General features: G+C 32.0%; 1 protein-coding gene across 1 annotated transcript in view; it reads right to left on the minus strand.

Moving 5' to 3' along the window:
* The window catches only part of Mob4 (MOB kinase activator 4), a 62,810-nt gene extending 41,424 nt beyond the window's left edge, over positions 1–21,386 (minus strand). The window contains exon 1 of the mRNA XM_085817362.1: positions 21,121–21,386. Within this exon, the coding sequence (XP_085673488.1) occupies positions 21,121–21,180 (60 nt within the window). The 5' untranslated portion in view covers positions 21,181–21,386. The remainder of the gene's footprint in view (positions 1–21,120) is intronic.
* Positions 21,387–22,374: the final 988 nt, after the last annotated feature.

Consider the following 22,374-nt stretch of genomic DNA (forward strand, 5'->3'; position numbering starts at 1 on the left):
TGAAAGATGCTGAATACAAGAAAGTGAGTGAGATGCTTTATTTCTTGTTTAGGTAGCAAAAAGGAAAAGAAATACACTCTTTGAAAGCACAAGCCTTTAAATTACATGAAAAATTTCAAGAACCTGGATTTATTGATAGTGTTGGCTGGCTTAACAGAAGAAAGGCTAGAGACAATTATAAGTTTGCGGTGAAAAAAACATCTGCTGACTTGAAAGATGTTAAGTAATTCAAAAGGACAATTTCTACAGATGAAATAAAATAGAGTCCATCTGGGCATTCAATTTATAACTGTGAGTTTAATCTGAATTTTGGAGGACTGCATTTGAAAATGCTTTTATCCATGTAAAAAAAAGGGGGTCCAACAAAAGACTACAACTACAGTACTAGTTCGCGTAGGAAATCACGCAGTCAAGAAATTCAGCCGCAAAAATTATAATTTCAAGTCCATGAAATACCAAAATTTGTCCTGACAATTATTTTTTAAGTTCTCTGAACACACATTTACCTTTCATGAAACTGAACGTCTGACTATATCAAACTGCTGTAGCAAATCAGATACGACATTAAAAGAGTTGTTATTTTCTCTTTTGAAATAGGTAAAAACTAAAAATGTTAATTATAAATTAAATTTGACAGCCTTTTAAATATTCCACTGCATTAAAGAGTATGTTAAATTTGTATTTCACTATTTATAAATATACCTTTTTGGTCTAACATATATTTGTAAGCACATGGAATATATTTTTAGCACCCCGTTTAACTTCAAATGGAACGGCACTTTAAAAGAGATTTTTTGTAAGAAATGTCCTAGAAGCTGAAGAAAAAACTCTGGTGAATTTTTTAGATGACAGCACACTGAAATAGGACCAAAAAATTTAGTTTTTAAGAATTGATTTACTTGATGATGTATATAAGTCAAAATATGCTTACCATTCCAGTATGATGCTAGCTTAGTGGTAAAGCTGACGGTGACAAGGTTTAACACGTAGGGTCGTGAGTTCGAATCCCATAAGCTTTTCCGCCCCTGTCTGCAACTTTCTTAGCTTTCTGTTCAAATTTGATCTATATTCATGTTTTATAATTTATTTCTATTATTATATGCATTGAATATAATGTTTTATTTATGCAAATTTTCCCCGAAAAATTTTTTGAAAACTATATAATACGAATTTAAAGCGTACCCTATACTATATTTGAATTTAACAAACATTCTCTATTCGTAAAAATCCTTAAAAAATTATAAAAGTGCATAAGTGAATAATAGGGTAAATAAATTTTTGGAATTGTCTATTTATTCATGGATTTTGATACTTGCACTTGATTTACATATGCTCTAAGAATTTAAATGATATTGTAGATTAGTTTGCAGCAATAATTAATCATTTATTTGTTTACATTAAATTTCATCAACTTTAAATTTGCTTTTTACAAGTAGAGAATGTTTGTTAAATTCAAATTTCATTCCTTGCAGCAATGGCGCAAGAGAATTATTTAAATTTAATTTAACTTTACTATTTATTCTTTTGAAACCCTGTACATATATATATATTTTCGTTTCACTTTTATGTGAATGTACATACACGTGCTCAGGCTTTGGGATGTTTACGGCTCTAAACTTTCATTACCAATTAACCTGAGACAGAATTAATGCCCTAAACATTTTTTTAACAAAAAGTTACTATAATAATTGCTTTTAAATTCAGTCCTCTCCAGCAGAAGCGCAGGAATTAATTAATTAAATATTTCCATTTTTTTAACTAATGTGTGTATATATAAAGAGAAAAAGCTTATTTTTATAATCTTCTATAAAAAGAGATATAATTAAAAAATTTTTAATTAAAAATATTTTATGGATTATGCATAAAATATAACTGCCCATAGTGCATTTTAAAACAAACAAGATTTCTAATAAATTATCCAGCTATGACCCTGAAGTTAGCAGTCCGCGGTATACAAGCATAACAAATTTTGTGTAAGTGTTGTGTACCTTTCTTTACAGTTGCTCAGTATTTTTAAAGTAACAACTACTTTTTAATTCGTTTAACTTTTTTCATTTTATTTATTTATTTGTTTATTTTTTTAGTAACCGTACATTTTAGATTTAATAATATATATACAGTAAACTCTCGGTACAACGATACCCGATACAACAATAACTCCCTCTACTACAATAATGTTTTGCATATAAACTAATGTTAATCTCCCCTCAATATTGCTATATTCTCTAGAATAATAAACCTCTGTAAAACGATTTTTTTCAATATAAATTTCAGTACTATTTTCTCCCTTTATAATAATATTTTGATTTTTAAATGCTTTTTTTTTTTCATTTTCTTTTGTTATTTTTTCCGTATATTAAGACTCATTGTGGATATTCAACTTATCCCTGAATAAATAGCTATTGTTCAGATTTCAAAACAGATGAAGACCACCCTTTTGGGAATTGGAGTGGGTGAGGGGGGTGAAGTGTAAATGTATGCCTAGTCTCATTTTCCAGTAAGCTTTGGAATTCTGATAAGGTTTAAGGACATCTAGACCTGACTGGTCACCTTGTCACAGAACAAGTGCCCTTTGTTAGAGGAACAGGGGCAGATGGAGGCGGGGTGTTGTTAAGTGACGTACTGAAAAGTGAGTTCAAAGGTTGTTTTATAGTGTTTAACGATTTTGAGTTCTACGCGAAACATTTGTCTTTCTTTCATACGATATTGTTCCCTAAGATGGCAGGGCGAAAGCAACTATCTTTTCGAGATAAACTGAACTTTATCAATGATATTGATGAGGGAATGAAGCAGATTGATGCGGCTAAGAAACATGGATTATCGCAATCTACAGTTGCAACGTTCCTAAAGAAGAGAAAGCAAATCGAAGATGCTGTAACTTCAAATGAAATTAACCCAGAGCGAAAACGACTGAAAGTTACGACAAATGAAAACATTGATGCTGCTGTTTTAAAATGGTTTCAAGAGATGAGAGCAACAAATGTCCCAATAAATGGACCTTTATTATGTGCAAAAGCATGGAAATTTGAAGCAATGCTAGGGAACGAAACTTTCAAAGCTAGCAATGGTTGGTTAATGCGTTTTCGAGATCGTCATGGAATAACTTTCCAAGAAGTTCACGGAGAGAAAAAGTCAGCCCCGATTAACGACACAAATTAATGGCGGCCAAACAAGATGAAAGAAATCTTAGAAAAGTATGCTCCAGAAGATATTTATAATGCAGATGAAGCTGGACTGTTTTTCCAACTCCTACCCGATCGAACACTGGCATTCACGGGTGAAAAGTGTTATGGAGGGAAGAAATCAAAGCAGAGACTGACTGTTCTTCTGTGTACAAATAGCCCAGGAACGCATAGAATACAACCTCTCGTCATTGGTAAATCATTGAAGCCAAGGTGCTTTAAGAACGTGAAAAGTCTTCCCGTGGAGTATAAAGCAAATAAGAAGGCTTGGATGACGTCTAAATTTTTTTACGAATGGTTACAGAAGTTAGACAATGAAATGAAGAAGAGAAAGAAAAAAATCGTTTTGTTGATAGATAACTGCGGTGCTCACACGTCATTTCCAAAGCTACAAAATATCGAAATCGCTTTTTTCCCTGCCAATTGCACTTCAATTTTATAGCCTCTTGATATGGGCATAATTAAGTGCTTCAAAGGATATTACAGAAAACGGTTGGTGGACTCCATACTTGTAAACTTTGAAAATAAAGTAGAAGACCCTTTCAAAGCTGTAAATGTCAAGGAAGCGTGTGACAATATTGCTGGAAGTTGGTGGGAAGTAACAGAAAAAACCATTCGGAATAGCTGGAAAAAGGCCGGTCTTTGTGTTATGGAAGATAAGAAATCTGATAATGATGAGAATTCCATAGACAATGATCTCTCAGATGATCAAGAATGTGTTTTGCACATAAAAAAATCCGTATCCTAACTTGAGGAAACAAGCGGTAAAAAGTTTGGAATTAGTATAGAAGACTATTTAACAGCAGATGATGATCTTATGGTTTCGCAGGAGTTACTGATGAAGATATTCTCTCTGAAATTACTGATGAGATAGGAAACAATGATGAAGATGATGATGATAATACAGGTCCATCGCAGTCCTTATTGTCATCCTAGGAAGCTCTTCAATCTGTGAATTCTCTACGGACATTTTTTTCAAGCCTTCCGTCGACAAATGAAGAACATTTTCGTGCACTAGACTCAATGCATACAGTATTGGTGGACTTAACAGTTAAAAAAATCAATAAACAAACAAAAATATTGGATTATTTTCAATAAAAAGTGTTTTCACGTATGTGAATATTTATGTGCTTATTTTCTGAATTTATCTTATTTATTTATTTTTTTAGTATTTAAACCACTATTATTAGTATTTTACAAATTAATTTCTTCTAAATATAGACTTAAAAGTAGTATGTTATGCACCTTAAACTAATAATAATAATAAAAAAAAAAAACTCTTATTAAATGCTCAAAATATGTGGGCCCTTGATATAACAATATGCCTCTCTACAACAATATATTTATTTGGTCCCTAAAATATTGTTGTAATGAGGTTTCACTGTATATTATTTTTTTTTTTTTAATATTTAAGGCTTCTAGAAACACAAAGAAATGTTTAAAATTTACTTCTATGCGATTAGTGATCTTCATAATATGCATTATAACCTTACTTACCTAAAAATTGCTAGCGTACTTTAATTTCGTAGTTTAAAGGCAGAAATAAAAATTTCCAATAACATGGAATTTAGTAAACAAAACTTTTCTGTGTTTTATGTCAGGATCCATATCAAATCCAAAACAAACAAGTCTCACTTAAGCGGGAAAAATTCAGATTTTTCAGTGTCATAACTCGCAAACTGGTTGTTTGGCGAAAAAATATTACAGTGACAGCTAGTGGTGGAAAATGAAAATATTTTACGGATACGCTGCAGTGGAAACGCTTGTGCAGATGCCATAAGTGTGTGCTCAATTGACGCAACGCGTTCGTATGCAGTAGTGGAAATGGGCCTTAAGGCATTCTGGAAATAATGAAGAGACGCGCACATAAACTCCTTTCAACTCTTTTTTTTTTCAGCCATGGAGGTAGGGTGTGGCATAATCGATAAGCTAAAGAAAATAGGCATGCTGGATGTAGTGGGGAGGTTACTAGCCTCATTTGTCACGGGAGAAAGTTGCAGGACCATTCAACGAAACGAGTTTTAAAAAAGAACAGAAAAGACAGAAAATTGTGATATAATGGGCTAAGTGAAGAAAATTTCTGGCTGAGAAGACATTACAGATGGTGAATGGATGGGGCAGAGTGAAAATTTAAGAAGATGGTAAAATAGTGTTGCACTATTCACCAGAATAAACAAAAGTTTTCTGCATCAGATGACAAAGAAACGGAAAACAAGGGAAAAGTTGGGGGGGGGGGCAGATGATTCCCAATGAAGGACTAAAGACCACTGAAAGAATGCTTCATTATTTGCAGAAGCAAGATTCATCTGTTATAAATACTTTATCTTTCTACAGGCTATATGATGAAGCTGTATGGCACTAAAATGAAGGTGAGAGGTAGTTTAGCATCAATAGACCCCCCCCCCAGATAGCTAGTAATAATTTCTTCAGTTTCGTGTACATGTTTTTTTTTTTTTTTTTTTTTTTTAAAAAGAACTTGTAACAATTATTTTAGGTTATGCTGTTATTTTCTTTGACCAGCATTGTGTCAGAACTTTTATTAAAGTAATATACACTAAAATATCCTAAACTGTGAATAACCTAACCATATTCTGAGTTAAAATAACACATCAAATAATGATTATTGGAGAAATTGAAATAACAAGAATCAGCATAATATTATAAAATTTGCCGGACTAATTTTGAAGGTTTAATTACAGAATCGTGCAGAAATGCAAATGACAAAAGAAAAGATCACCCTTCTCTTTGGATGATCTGAAATGATATTTTCAAATGATTTTTTTTAACTAAGCACAAATTTAAAATAATGCATGAAATATAAAATAAATCTTAGTAAATATTTTAATACAAATCAACTTACTTTAAAAAGATGAGGAAATATAATTTTTCCCACTTTTTTTTTAAACATTTCAGAAGTTTCAGTAGTTCTAATAGTACATTATCTTCAGCAAAGAGTTAAAATTTCATACATTTTCCTATTTTATATGATTTTTTTTGCCTTTCCTTTTTTTTAACAGAAAATTGTTTCAGATGTATTTTTTCTAACATTTCTTAAGAAGAGTTAAAATAAAATTTTCTTATTTTGTATAAATTTTAACTTATTCAACAGAGTAGGAAAAAACTCTGCTCTACTCTTATATGCGCCCTAAGATCACCAAATGTGGCAATATGTGTTCTGCGCTGGTTTTTCGCACAATTCCATGCTGTGGAATGGTTTGATAGACGATGCTGTTTGTATGGCAACCCTTTTGACGTTGAAACTTAGAGACATGTAGGCAAGATTTCAATCGTGTATTTTAGATTGTGTGGAAAGTAAATTTAGTATTAAAAGGTACAATGTTGGAGTTGTTAATGAGTCGTTTGTTCACGGGTGTGTTTATGCAGATAGAAGTTCATTTTTGGAATGTCTGTGGGAGTCAGAACTTTTAAAACGGAGTTTGGCGTGTCCGAAATGCAGAGCTGATATGAGAAGTTGGGCGAAGAACGACGTTTCTGATAGACTTGTGTGGGTTTGCAGTCAAATGTTTGCTGCTAAAGTATGTGGCTATCAGCAGAGTTTAACACTAGAAGCGCCAACGACAGTCAAATTGACTGCTTAACAAATTAATGTATATATTCAAATGTAAATGCTTTATAATGCTTTTAAGAATATTAATTACAGTTGTTGAAGAACTTTAAAGAATAACAGATTATTTTAATAAAAAAATAGAGGATATTTTATTATAAATTTCAGCCTACTCTTAATAAAACACATTTTTCAGCTTTTCGCAATTTTTACAAAACACAACGTTTTCAATATTGGAAGTGCATTTTCCACACCCATAATATGAACATTTTTTACACACATCACTTGTTTTGTTGTTGTTACAAAGTCCAATCTGGCATTGATGTCTTTTCTTCGAGAGTCTATAGCTAAATTTGGAAATTTCCTGGGGCAATTTCACTGTTTTTCTTCTGTTTAAATAAAGTTTTCTTAATTCCTCTACTAATTGAAATAGGAAGTCGTGCCTTGTAATATTTTTATCACTCAATTTATGGTAGATAATGTAGGCATTCGTCCCTGCTAAATCCAGCATATTATAGAAAACATGCATAAGCCATCTACGTGAAGCAGCGCGAACAGAATATTTATGTGCATCTTGTCAACGATATCAACTCCACATATGGTTCCAGAAACAGAACTCTACTGTTTCTGGAAACTTTTTCTTATTTTGTGAGTCTATACTTACACTTGGATGTAAGGTACTTAGTAGTAGGACATTTTTATTCCTTTTTCCCTGATAGACAGTGAGCGCAGTTTCACCATTCTTTAGCAAAACTGTTTCAAATAGCCGGGTTTTTGATTTCCTTACTTCATACAGAATTTCTTGTCGATGTCTTCTTACTGTGCCGAAAAAACTTGTGTTTTTCATTTTAAGTCTTCTAGCTAATGATAGTGAGGAAAAATAATTCTCCGTTGTCAAATTACGACCTGAATTCATATAATGGCTTAGAAGACACATTACTACATTTTCAGGAAGACTTTCAGTTTCCCTTCTCTATGTATTTTTTCCACGATATGGAAAAGCATTGCACATATATTGCTACATAGCAATATGGCACCGTGGAGTTTCTTGCCAAAAATGCTTGGCGAGAAATTTGGCGACTTGAGGGCGCATGTAACAGTAGTTCCAAAAATTCATTTAATTAAATAATTTTTTTTAAAAAATTATTATTCCCCTTTCCTCAAAAAGCATTCAACCATCTCCTCATTAAACTCATTATAACATTACTAACTCGGTTTAGATATTTTCTCATAGTTTGTCCATTTTATCCTTATTTTTATTAAGAAAAATATTTTAAAGTACAAAAGTCCATAATCCGGATGTCCATTATCCAGAATAATCTATAATCCGGACCTCAAAGGCACAAACTTACGCATGCACGTAAAGCCAGTAAAGCGTTTACACATGCGCGCTTTCGATAGTGAAGAAAGTGACAGAGAGGTTATTGAAAATGAAAAAATTTCAATTGACAAGTTAGCCGGTATTCTCGACACAGCAATTACAGGATTTGAACAGTGGAACATTGTAAGTGAACAAAAAATTATGTCTCTTTATAGAAGAAAGAATTAAAGAGAAAGTATTAGCACAAAAAACGAAGCAACTTAAATAACTTACATTGAAAGAAATGTTTAATAAAGTAAACAAATAAATATTAAGCTTTTTTTTTGTAAATTTTGATATTCTTTAGATCACAATTGCTCTTTTTTTCATAAATTACGGTTTCATATTTTTAATTGTATAGTTTCTGCATGCCATCTTACCAAATTTAAATTTATGATCTATAATCCGGAAAAAGCCCCTAATCCGGAATCGCCGAAGTCCCGACGAGTCCAGATTACAGGCTTTGTACTATATAAGGAAAACATGGAACTATACATATTAATAACATTTTATAAAAAGTTATAAAATCATTTTATTATGAATATTCAGAATGAAAATTTCAAAATGCCTTTATTATTATTATTGTTATTTATATACACATTATTACTGTTCTTTTTTGGTATCAGTAGTGTCATAATCTAAAAGCATTACAGATTTGACTAATCTTTGGAATATGGTAACAGGTAGTTTGGCGACATTTTGGTAGGTGATAAAGGTTACTACCTAGGACTTTGGGAATAATGTGAGAAGTACTCAGTTCCGATTATGCATTATTTTGTGTGAGGGAAATAAGAGATCATGAGATATGTCATGTGACATTTATGAACGAATTACAGTTCTTTAATTGGAAAAATATCTGAAGTAGTTTATAGCATTTTGTATTTAGCTTCATTGCGTGTTGTGTGAAAGAGTGTTGATTAATTTTTGGATCCCATGGCGCTATGTAAAGTGAATTCTAAATTTTTATTGCGTTTATCTGATAATCCAAAAGAATTGCTTGAATGGTGTATGAGTGTAGTATTAATTGCGGATAAGTATGAATGTCCAACATGTGGAAATGAAATGAGATTGTGTGAAAGGAAGGATATTACAGATAAGTTTGAATGGCGGTGCAAGAAATCTGGTGAAAATGGCCATTTTGTGAAACGGAATGTAGGGAAGGGTACATGGTTTGCTGAATGTCATTTGAGTATAGGTGAAATTTTATTAATTTCTTATTAGTATGTGAATAGACTGCCAGTTGACTACTGGATTATTGAATCTATAAGAAAAGTTTATCCGCCATGCAATCAAGATTGTGAAGAAGATTAGGTAAGTCAGTATTTTTAATCATTTGAGGATATTATTTTTATGCATGTAAGGAATAAATAAATTAATATGGTATTATTGGAAAATTGTTATTAGCAATGAATTAGTTTAAAGTAATTAGGATTGTAAGCTAATTTTTATTAATTTAATGTATGTGCTTATTTATATTTTAAGTAGTGTTTTTTAATTTAATTATATTTTAATTTAATGATCGTGATTTTGTGAGTTATATGTTTGTAGTATTTTGGAATACGTAGAAGTAAATGTTTATGGAAAGAATTTAAATATTTGACACTAAGTATTTGGAACCATTTTTAATGTTTGCATTATAAATTTGCAGGTGACATTTATAATAGATAATTTAGAGGGAAACGTTTTTGGATATTTTATTTATTTTATACGTGGAAATGTTCATCCTTGGAAAGGGTATATACTTTTTCACGATCAAGTAATTTCATATATGTCCTTTTTACCAAATTTAAAGATTCACAAAATTTTCCTGCATTTTCGTGAAACTTTTCTAATTTATGAGAAAAAAGCAGTGTATATGGATATAGTGAAGAGTGTGCACAATGCCATTTTTGTGCAATTCTGGGATATTTTTTTAAGTAAAAATAAATCGACGTGTACATGGTTTCATTATATTTTAATTAGATGATAGTTATTTTGTGAATTATATGTTTGTAACAATTTGAAATATGTTTCAGTAGAAGTAAACGTGCATGGAAATAATTTAAATATTTGACACTAAGTATTTGCAACCATTTTTAATGTTTGCATTATAAATTCGTTGGTGATGTTTATTATTTAGAGGGAAAAGTTTTTGGATATTTTATTTATTTTATACGTGGAAATGTTCATCCTTGGAAAGGGTATATACTGTTTTACGATCAGGTAATTTCATATATGTGCTTTTTACCGAGTTTAAAGATTCACAAAATTTTTCTGCATTTGCGTGCAAATTTTTCTAATTTATGAGAAAAAAGCAGTGTACATGGATAAAGTCAAGAGTGTGCACAATGCTATTTTTGTGCAATTCTGGGATGTTTTTTTAAGTAAAAATAAGTCAACGTGTACATGGTTATTGTGTATGTGCGATTCTGAAAAACGCGGCAAGGAGTTTGCGATTCTGCACTTATTCCCAATTTTGCAGTTAATATTTGTCATGATTAAGCAGTTTTGTTCCATAAAATTTCTAGCATAAGTGTAATTCGGCTAGCAGATTGTTGGAAAAAGTGTTGAGTAAATAAAAAGAAAAGAAACATGTCTTTACTTCGTGAAGACAAAATGGCGCCGAAAAAAAAAAAGTAGAAGGTTGCTGTAGCAGAGTTGGTCGCCAAATTTTCGCCAAAAAATCGCCAGGTTACCATAATCCAAAGATCAACCACAGATTTTACATATATCAGAATGCTAAAATTTATTATTAGCAGTCTTCTAGATAGTTATGTCTTTTAGTTAAAAACACAACCAACTAATTTACTCATTTTCTAAAAATCTGGTACTCAATACATAACATATAAATTTGCAATACAACATACACGTTTAAAACAAATTTAAATTTTACTCCAGCTTAAAAGCATTAAATTTCTACTACAGTCAAAAGTCGTTAATCCTGATTCATCGGGACTTCAGCAATTCTGGATTATCGATTTTTCCGGATTATAGATCATCAGTTTAACTCTGGTAAGATGGCATGCAGAAATTATAAAATTAAAAATATGAAACCGTAATTTATGAAATAAAGAACAATTATGATCTAAAAGGTATCAAAATTTACAAAAAAAAAAAAAAAAAAAAACTTAATATTTATTTGTTTACTTTATTATACATTTCTTTCAATGTAAGTTGTTTAAGTTGCTTTGTTTTATGTGATAATACTTTCTATTTAATTCTATAAACAGACATAATTTCTTGTTCAGTTACAAAGTTCCACTGTTAAAGTCCTATAATTGCTGTGTCGAGAATACCGACTAATTTGTCAATCGAAATTTTTTCGTTTTCAATAACCTCTGTGTCACTTTCTTCCCTATCGGAAGCGAATTATAATGATGAGAAAATTGATTTAAATCATATCAAAGACGGAGTACATCGAGATGAAATACTACATTTAGTAAGGAATTGTAAGCCAAATAAAATAAAAAGAAGATAAGGATAGTGCTGACAGATCAACTTCCAACTCATTGCGTGCCGCGGCTTACCTCCCCCCCCCAGCCGCAGAGCAGCGTGAAATTGATAAACAGATTTCGGAATGGTTAGAGAAACAAAGGATATGCCTTTATCCATTTTTTGACACAATTCCACTTTTTGTTTGATGGACATCGAAACATACTTTCGCTTTGTAGATCCTTTGGGAGCTCCAGCATCGGAAATTCTATTTGACATAATCGAAAATTCAAGCTTACTTTTATAAAATTGCTCTAACAGTCTGCAAAAAATAATAAGCCGGATCCAATGCGAAGATTAAGGAACAACGCAATCTGCAACATTAACTGAAATAGATAATTAGATAATTTTAGCTTATACCATTCGTTATACATTAAACGCGCATGCGTAAACGTATTATGCGCATGCGCACACGCATATGTGCAGCCGTAAAGGTCTTACGCGCATGTGTAAATGCCTATACGCATGCGCAGATAGTTTGTAGCTTTGAGGTCCGGATTATAGATCATTCCGGATTATGGTGTCCGAATTAATGACTTTTGACTGTAGTGAACATATAAAATTCAAATCAAGCAATTTTCAACTAAATTTAGAAGAGCTTTATGATATTTTTAGTTCAGAAGTATTGTACTAAAGGAACATCACTCTGAATAGTGTGCACTAATCAGAGATTCTGAAATGTGGTAATTGATCTTTATTAGAGAGTATATTATTAGCTATATTTCAAATTTCTTTCTGATTTATTAATGCCTCATATGCTAAAAAAAAAAAAAAAAACCTTTATATTTAACTTGCACATTATCAAAGCAGTAAGCAAGTTTTTAATTGTGTTATTTGAACAGGACAAAACACATGAGGATTATTTGCCAGTTAATCTATATTTAAGGGTGCCTCTTGGATTATTGCAGAGTTGTTGTTTCATTTATGGTAAACCTGAGCAGTTGAATGTTACGGAAACCCTACTACGACGTGATTGCAATGAATTTGACTGATAGGAAAATATTTGTAAGGGCTTATTTCTGCGTTGGATGTCGGTTAGGAAGTACATTGCGTATTTTGTGCTTTGCATCGTAAAATGGCTGGTGGTAAACTGGGTGTTTGGTGGTATATAATGAGAGAGCGGAAGGTGTTTTTTTTTTTTTTTTTTAAGTGTTTGAACTATGTTGGATGCAATTCAACGGAATATTTTACCCGGAACAACAATCATATCAAACTACTGGAAGTTGTACAACTGCCTTTTTTGATAATGGCTTCGTTCACTTCTCAGTAAATCACGCAGACATTTAAGGATCCGGAAATCAGAGCTCATATCAACATTATCAAAGGTATGTGGAATGTAATAAACAGGGAATTTTTGAAGAAATGCCACCGAAAGTCTGGCACTACAAAGGATATTTTTTACTCTTATTTTTGTGGATTTATGTGGTAGTATGCATATTTATACCAAAAGTATACATATTTCTAGTACATATATACCAAAAGTATGTATATTTCTAGTTTAGATAATTTTAGAAAGTTTTTGGATGCTGTCAAGGAATTTTGTGTGCCACAGACTTAAGACACAGAAATTTCTAAATAGTCCAGATTTCCTTTTTGTTGTGTGTATATGAAATAACATGTATTTCCTTTTTTATGTTTTTCATTGTGTGATTAAAAATGCAGTTTATTGAGCTTCGATTGACTATAAATTTTGTTTGATTTTGTCGATGATCAACTTTGTTTTAACCTTATATGACAACATCATTCTCCCGATACTTATAAAGTGAAAATAGATCAATGTGTACATGGACGATGTCAAGGCAGTGTGCAATGCCGAGTTGGTGCAATTTTCTGATGTTTTTAAAGTGAAAAATAGATGTATACACTGACACCAAGTCTGTGCAATTTGTATAGTGGCCATCTTGGCCAATTGCCAAGTGGCACCCTGAAATAAATTTTTACCTTATCTGCCTAATGCAGAGGACTTTATGAGGAATACTGGCTCATGTTCATGTTATACATTGGGAAAAGCACAAAAATACACCACGCAGCCAGCCCCTATGCCTGAAATCAAACCCAGGTCGGACTCTTAATATTCAGCAGTCTTAAACACAGCCACTGAATGGGCAAAATGGGTTTTTAATTAAAATGAAACTTGAACAAAATGACCACATTTTACATTAAAAAGTAAAGTTTTTAAATAAACAGCTGAAAAGATTAAAAAAATAGAATCTTATTTGGAATACTTTTATATGGAGGCCAAACTTTGTATAATATTCAAGTCAAAAAAATATTTATTTTTAACACAAAAGGAAGAAAAAGACTAGATTAAAATGATATAAAATACAGTGGTGGCCAAAATCGTGGACACTTTTGGAAATTTTTATGTTTTTGAACTTTGTATGCTTATAGAAAATGTTACGTTTCGCAAAATGCAAACTTGTATACATCATTTTAAAGAGAATTTATTACTGAATTCAATACAAAACACAAAATTCAATTATTTGCAATAAAAAAAGTTATATGTACTTTAATATAAATACAAAACACAGTTATGAAGTGGTTTGTAATGTCTAGCTTTCCTGGCCAATCACTGTTCTTGTTTTGAGAACCAATCAAATGTCAGTAACTGCCAGTAGAAGCTGACATTATGTTTACACTTGAAACAATTCATTATTTTGCTTTGTTCTGTAGAAGGAGGACCTCCTTCTTATACACTGCAATTACAAGTAAGAATTTTTGTAAACATTTTTAATATTTAGTCAAGAAGCAATGACATCAAATAAAAGAGTAGATTGGACACCTAGAAAGAGATGTAATATTATTGTGTTACGAGAAAGTGGTCTTTCTATGCTGAAATTGCAAGACAGGTGGGTTGGTTCAGTGACTACATCTGGAGTCCGAAAGTTTTGTTTACGATATCAGGAAACAAATTCAATAAAAAACACAGAAGGAAAGGGCTGAAAAAGGTGCACTACATCTATTGATGACAGAAGAATAAAAAGACTAGGTCTCCAAGATAGAAAAATGTCATCAGCGGCCATCAGAAGTGATCTGAATGATGCTGGTGTTTCTGTCAGTTCAAGAACAATCAGGAGAAGATTAACAGATGTTGGACTGAGAGGTAAAATTCACTAAAAAAGCCTTATCTTAATTTTCAGCAACGAAAAAAACTACAGGGGGCAAAGAAACACATTAATTGGACAGATGATCAGTGGTCACAAGTTTGGAGTGATGAAACTAAGATATCGTTATTCTATAGTGATGGGCGAAAATATATAAGACGTAGAATAGAAGAGTTACATCCTGACTGCATTCAAGCAACTGTGAAGAACTTAATTAGTGTTAATGCATGTCAGCAGATGGTATTGGTCGCTTTCATGTCATCGATGGGACACTGAATGCCAGAAAACACATTGACACTATTCTAGAACCAAAACTTCTACCTTCCATCAGAGATCTCTTTCCCAACAATGCTTCGTTTATTTTTCAGCAGGATTCTGGTCCTTGCCACACGGCCAAAATATCGAAAGAATGGTTTTGTACAAAGAGCATTAAATTGTTGTCATTGCCAGGAAACAGTCCTGACCTCAATCCTATCGAAAATTTGTGGCACCGTTTGAAAACTCTTGTCCGAATGAGGCGCCCATCAAATAAAAGGGAACTAATTGAGGCTATAATTGTTTTCTGGCATCATAAAATAACGAAAGAAGAGCTTAAAACTCTTGTCAGCTCAATAAAACATCGATGTGAAGCTGTAATAAAAAATAAAGGATACCCTTCTAAGTACTGATAACTCACTGCAGTCATCACTATCTAATGTATATCGATAACTATTATCGTTTAACTTTTTTTGTATTGAAAATAATTGAATTTTGTTTTGTATTGAATTCAGTAATAAATTCTCTTTAAAATGATATATACAAGTTTTCATTTTGTGAAACGTAACGTTTTCTATAAGCATACAAAGATCAAAAACATAAAAATTTCCAAAAGTGTCTACAATTTTGGCCACCACTGACTGTATACTATCATTGCTATTCAAGCACTGGTAATTTTCAAAAAATATATATGCTCTCCATTTATTCTCAATAAAATTTTACAAGCAGCAATTCTAAAGATAATACTTTTATTACACAATTTAATCTTACATACATATACAGTGGCTCACAAAAGTGTTCGTACACTTACGAGTTTCAGTGAAATATTGATTTATTCACTAATGAAAAATAATATTTGAGAATGAGAATTTTTAATAATATCTATAAATTTCTCTTATCAAAACTACATTAGTTATTTTATGAACATACTAAAACTTTTCTCTAATCTTTGGAATATGGTAACAGGTAGTTTGGCGACATTTTGGTAAGGCGATAAAGGTTACTAGCTAAGACTAGCAATAATCTGAGAAGCACACAGTTCAAATCACAGATTATTTTGTCTCAGAGAAATGAGAGATCATGAGACATGTCATGTGACATTTTCCAGAAAATTCCATTTGGGATTTTAGCTAATAAACACTTAGAAACAATTTTGCTGCTAAAGTGCAGAATCGCCCACTATTTGTTTGGCGCTTTTTACAGTGAGTAAGAAGAATTGGATTTTTGTCAATTTTCTTTGACTTTTTAAGTGAAAATATGTCGATGTGTACATGGTTAAAGTCAAGAAAGTGCGCAATGCCATTTTTATGCAATTCTGGGATGTTTTTTTAAGTGAAAATAGTTTGATGTGTATATGGATACCGTGTATATGCAATTCTTAAGAATGCGGCAAGCAGTGGGCGATTCTAGGCTTTCTCTCAATTTCGCACCTAATCTTCATCATGATTAAGTACTTTTGTTCCATAAAAGTTCTAGCAAAGTGTAATTCGGCTAGCAGATTGTTGGAAAAAATGTTGAGTAAAAAAAAAGCCTTTACTTCGTGAAAACAAAATGGCGTCGAAAAAAATAAAACTAGCAGGTTGCTGTAGCAGGGTTGGTCGCCAACGTTTCGCCAAGTTACCATAATCCGAAGATTAAAGGATTTCTGTAAGTATATTGTAGGATATCCTGCCACAGTTATGACAGCTTTCAAACGTCTGGGAAGAGAGTTCATGAGTTTTGTTTTTTTTTTCGTGGTAATATCTGCATCAATGTTCTCCCATTCTTCCATCATCCCTGTTTTTAGCTCAGTTTACATTTTTATGTTGCATCTTCATACTTTAACTTGTAATTCTATCTAAATATGTTCTATTGGGTTTTAATCTAGTGACTGAGGTGGTTTTAGAACTTGTAGATAATTATAGACACACCACAGCGAACGTTGAGTAGTCATGCATTTAAGATCATTATTCTGATTTAAAAAAAAAGAGTTGTTTCCTGTACCCAAATTTTGGAAGGATAATTTTAAATTCATGCGCTTAAGATCATTATTCTGAATTAAAAAAAAGAGTTAGTTTCCAGTACCCAAATTTTGGAAGGGTAATTTTAAATTATCTTTTAAAATACTTAAATAAGCAGCATGGTTCATTATGCCATCAATAAATACTAAATTACTTAACTCTACCACAAAAGGACACCTTCACTTTCATGCTTTACTGTGCCAACCAAGGTTTTGGGATTAAGGTACTCATTTTTCTTTCTCCAAAAAATTATATGCCCATCGGAACCCAAAATTTTAAATTTGCTTTCATCTGCAAATAAGGCATGGTTCGAATATGCTTCAGGCTCATTTACCATTGATTTTGCAAAGGAAAGAATATGCTTTCTATTTTTTGCAAAATTTTCAAGCAGAGCTCCCATGTAATCCAGCCGATCCAAACAGTTTCAGGCGAAATTGAAGTGGAAAAATTTTCACTAAATTCTGTAGAAATCTTTGCAGCATTCAAATGTGGACTTTTCACAAATTTTTTAACTTTAAATCTCTGATCACATTGAATTAACTTTGCCAGACGATGTCTTCTTACCTTATTTTCAATCTGATTTTCTTCTTTAAAGTGTTTTATCACATACTGCACTGTAGAATGGGATAAATTTACTAATTTAGCAATATTCCGGGTCCATTTTCCACCCTTCAAATGAAACATGATCAATTTTCGAGTGATATTTGTTCTTTTCTTATGGCTACAACAACATTTTAAATATTAATTAAATTATAACGAGCAAGCAAAGAATAAAGAGAACGAATTAAAAAACATCATCAAAATGAACAAAGAAAAAAAGTATCAGACTATATAATTTTGTTCATGAAATTTTACGGAAATGGCTGATCTTTAGAATATGGTAACTGGTAGTTTGGCAACATTTTGGAGGCGATAAAGGTTACTACCTAGGACTTTGGTAATAATGTGAAAAGTACTCAGGTCCGATTACGCGTTATTTTGTGTGAGGGAAATGAGAGATCATGAGATATGTCATGTGACATTAATGGACGAATTACAGTTCTTTAATCGGAAAAAGGGGGGAAATCTAGAAATTTTGTATTTAGCTTTATTCTGTGTTGTGTGACACAGTGTTAGTTAATTTTTGGATCCCATGGCCGTATCTAAAGTGAATTCGAAATGGGTATTTAGTGGGATTGAAAGGGGTAGTAATAAGTGTTTTTTTAAGGTTGTGCGAGATAGAAGTAAAGATTGCTTATTAAGTTTTATTAAGTCTGTTTGGAGGATGAAGGTTTTCAACATCTTGCTGTGAACTATAAGTATGAGTTTAAAGATCCTGAAACAGGTGCACATACGATTGCTTTTATTTAGCGGAGGAAACAAGAAAAGTGTATCCGCCATGTAATCAAGATTCTGAAGAAGATTAGGTAAGTTAGTATTTTTAATTATTTGAGGATATTATTTTTATGCATTGTTCTAAATGTAAGGAATAAATAAAGTAATATGGTATTATTGGAAAATTGTTATTAGCAGTGATTTAAAGTAATTAGGATTGTAAGCTAATTTTTATTAATTTAATGTATGTGCTTATTTGTATTTTAAGCAGTGTTTTTGAATTTAATTATATTTTAATTAAATGATAGTTATTTTGTGAATTATATGTTTGTAGGAATTTGGCATACGTTTGAGTGGAAGTAAACGTGCATGGAAATAATTTAAATATTTGACACTAAGTATTTGTAACCATTTGTAATGTTTGCGGTATGAATTCGTTGGCGACGTTTATAATATAATAGACAATTTAGAGGTAAAAGTTTTTGGATATTTTATTTATTTTATACGTGGAAATGTTCATCTTTGGAAAGGGTATATACTTTTTCGCGATCAGGTAATTTCATATATGTTCTTTTTACCGGATTTAAAGATTCAGAAAATTGTCATGCATTTTCGTGAAATTTTTCTAATTTATGAGAAAAAAAGCAGTGTACATGGATATAGTGAAGAGTGTGCGCAATGCCATTTTTGTGCAATTCTGGGATGTTTTTTTAAGCAAAAATAAGTCGACGTGTACATGGTTTATGTGTATGTGCTATTCTGAAAAAAAAAAAACGAGTTTGCGATTGTGCACTTTTTCCCAATTTTGCAGTTAATATTTGTCATGATTAAGCAGTTTTGTTACATAAAATTTCTAGCATAAGTGCAATTCGGATAGTAGATTGTTAGAAAAAGTGTTCAGTAAATTAAAAGAAAAGAAACACGTCTTTACTTCGTGAAGACAAAATGGCGGCAAAAAAAAAAAAAAAATAGAGGGTTGCTGTAGCAGAGTTGGTCGCCAAAAAAACGCCAAGTAACCATAATCCAAAGATCAACCACGGAAATGATTCATTATTTTACACTTGTGGTGTGTTTTATCTACGACACAAGTGTAAAATAATGAATTTATACTTGTGTCATAGATAAACGAACGAAACAAGTGTACGAAAATGTACGACACAAGTGTAATGAATTTACACTTGTGTCGTACATTTTCAATTGGTAAAAGTTTACAATTTCGTGCCCCTTGTTTATTGGCGATTCTTTCTTCACGCCAAGATCGGCGCCAGGAAGTCACAATTTCAAGAAGGCCGCTACACAAAACCAAAACAAGAAGTCGAAGAATTGCATAAGGTCTGTGTCCATGTACACATCGATCTGTTTTTACTTAAAAACACATCCTAGAATTGCACAAACTAGGCATTGCACACTGCCTTAAATATGTCCATGTACACATCAATCTATTTTCATTTAAATAAAATCGGGAAGCTAAAACAAATTTAAAACTATTGTGGTAACCAGAAGTGAGGTTTCATCGCCAAAATTAAAAAAAAAAATTTTGCCACTCGAAGGGGCACCCAATTCTACACTAAAGCCTTTCAATTTTAGAAGTTTTGTTTTATTCAAAATCAAAAAGAACAACTTGAGTATAGGACCCCATTGGCAATTTTTTGGCTTGGCGACCAGAAGTGTCGCCAAGCCATGGAAAAGCCGTTAAAATTGAAAACACAAGTTTGAAAGCATGTTTTAACCAGAAAAAATTTTAGAATATGTGTTTAAACAGTAAATTTGAAGGTACATAAGTAAGGAGGGGCACATTTTAAGTAATAGTATTGAAAATACAAGTTTAGCTTTGTAAAAGCAGTTAAAATTGAAAACAGATGTTAGAATGCACATTTTAACAAGAAAAATTTAAATACAAATTTAGAATATGTATTTAAACAGTGAAACTGAAAATAAATAAATAACGGCATATTTTTAGCAGTCATACTGAAAATACAAACTACAAGCTATAAAACTGAAAATAGGAGCTCAGAATACATGTTTAAATTAAAAATATGAAAATAGGAGTTAAGAATGCATGTTTACATTAAAAGTAAAGAAAAGTTTGAAAATATACAAGTACATGGAGGCATATTTTAAGCAGCAATATTGAAAGTGAAGTTTTAAGTTATAAAACTGGAAACAGGAGTTCAGAATACATGTTTAAATTAAAAATAAAAGAATGCTGGAAATTTAGTAAAGTTTACAAAATCATGGTAAATTTACAAAGAAATCCTACACTCTGCCCAATTTATGTCCCTTACAATTTCGAGAAATTTGTTGAATACATCAATATTTTGCTCCTTCGAAGAAAATGACACTTTCACGTGGGAATGCGACAGGGTTGCCAAAGTGGAGTATTCTATAATTTGCCGGGTTACCAGAAAAACAACCATCCAAAAAGTGCGCCAAGCCAAAAATTGCCAATGGGGTCCTTTACTCAAGCTGTACCCAAAATCGCATGGAGATGATATGGAAAAATATTGGACTTTATATTCAAATTTAACTCCGGGCTACACCGCGCTTCCTACAAATTCTTAAGGTGTCCTTGGGAGCCTTAGTAGATTAATATAGAATTAAATGTACACGTACTGTTTTATATGAAAATATTGAAAGCTACCTAAACCAAAACATCTTTCAATCCGAATTAACGTTTAATACACATTTCAATTCCCCCCCCCCTCGAAAAAAATGTCATAAACATCTTAGTACACTCACACAAGTTCACACCACGGCAATTTTAGAGGCCAATATTATTGGAAATAAATATATTTTGAAACGAAAGATTATAGTATAGAATAATAAAAATAATGCACATATATATATATATATATGTATATAAACATACCTGAGCTTTTGTACCTGGACGATTTCGCCTTAAGATGCTAGATGTATCTGCCATCTTCATGATTGCCAGTTTAACGCTTTTCAAAAACAACAAGAATGTGGGTAAACTTTCAAGTGATCTTTTGGAACCACATTCAGAGACAAGTGTACCTCCAATTGTGAATATTTATGTTAACAATGCAGAGACATACCACACTCCACGACTCTGCACTTGACTAGCCTATAAAAGCATTTGCCCATAAAGTGCCTCAAAATCTTCATTTAGATCATAGCTTGCTCTTCTTAACTTCAGCAAGTACGCTATCAACATGCCCTCACTGAACCTAAAAAATATTAAATTTTACAAAAAACGAAATTTTTGTATTGAAATTTTATAAAACTTGTGTTTACGATTAATGTATTCTATGCAACATATTATTCTCAAATAATAAAATGCATAGTTCAGTTAAGAATAAATTTTAAAGCAGAAAACGTGTTTGATATTATTAAAATCGCATAATTTATGATATTAAATCATCAGGGATCAGGTCTAGATATCCTCTCATTCTTCAATAGGATAGTTTAATGTCCTATTCTCCAATAGCTGGTCAAAGCAGGAATCACTGAGTGATAACTTCGAGGCGCCTCGTCTCCATAGCAGCGCCTCTTAGGAAATGGTAACGCATTATATGCACTTTCCAGATTGGCTGTGAATCTTTTTCTAGATGACGCATTTCCTGGATGATAAATAGGAAATGAATGAAGAACGGGTTTATCGATCGAAGGAATCTGTTTAAAAAAGTTAACCGAAAGTCGCTGCATTATGAATGTCCTTGTACGGTGCTTTGAGGATTTGCCGAACTGTAATATTTTGGTAAATTTTGGATATGTTTCCTGTTAATAATTGCTGCTGCGCCCCACAAGGGACTTGCGTAAGTTCGAATAGGCCTTTTTATTGATTTATAGAGCAAGATTATTCGGTTTTCGTAATCATCATAGCATTTGCCACCAACTTCTTAGAGTTATCAATATTATCACTGAAGGCTACAACTGCATGCTTCCGACCGGTACTATATTTCTCGATATCGCGAAAGCTTTTGACAGGATATGACATCTAGGCCTTATTTACAAACTAATCACTCTTAATTTTCCAGATCATTTTATTCGCTTAATAGCCTCTTTTCTCAGCAACAGAACATTCAGAATCAAAATGGGTACTGCTTACTCTACCAATCAATGCTGGTGTACAACAGGGGCCGGCACTTTCGCCGTACCT

The sequence above is a fragment of the Stegodyphus dumicola genome, chromosome 5, assembly GCF_044657685.1.
Source record: "Stegodyphus dumicola isolate Sdum_Otavi_A_Nest chromosome 5, ASM4465768v1".
Lineage (NCBI taxonomy): Eukaryota > Metazoa > Arthropoda > Arachnida > Araneae > Eresidae > Stegodyphus > Stegodyphus dumicola.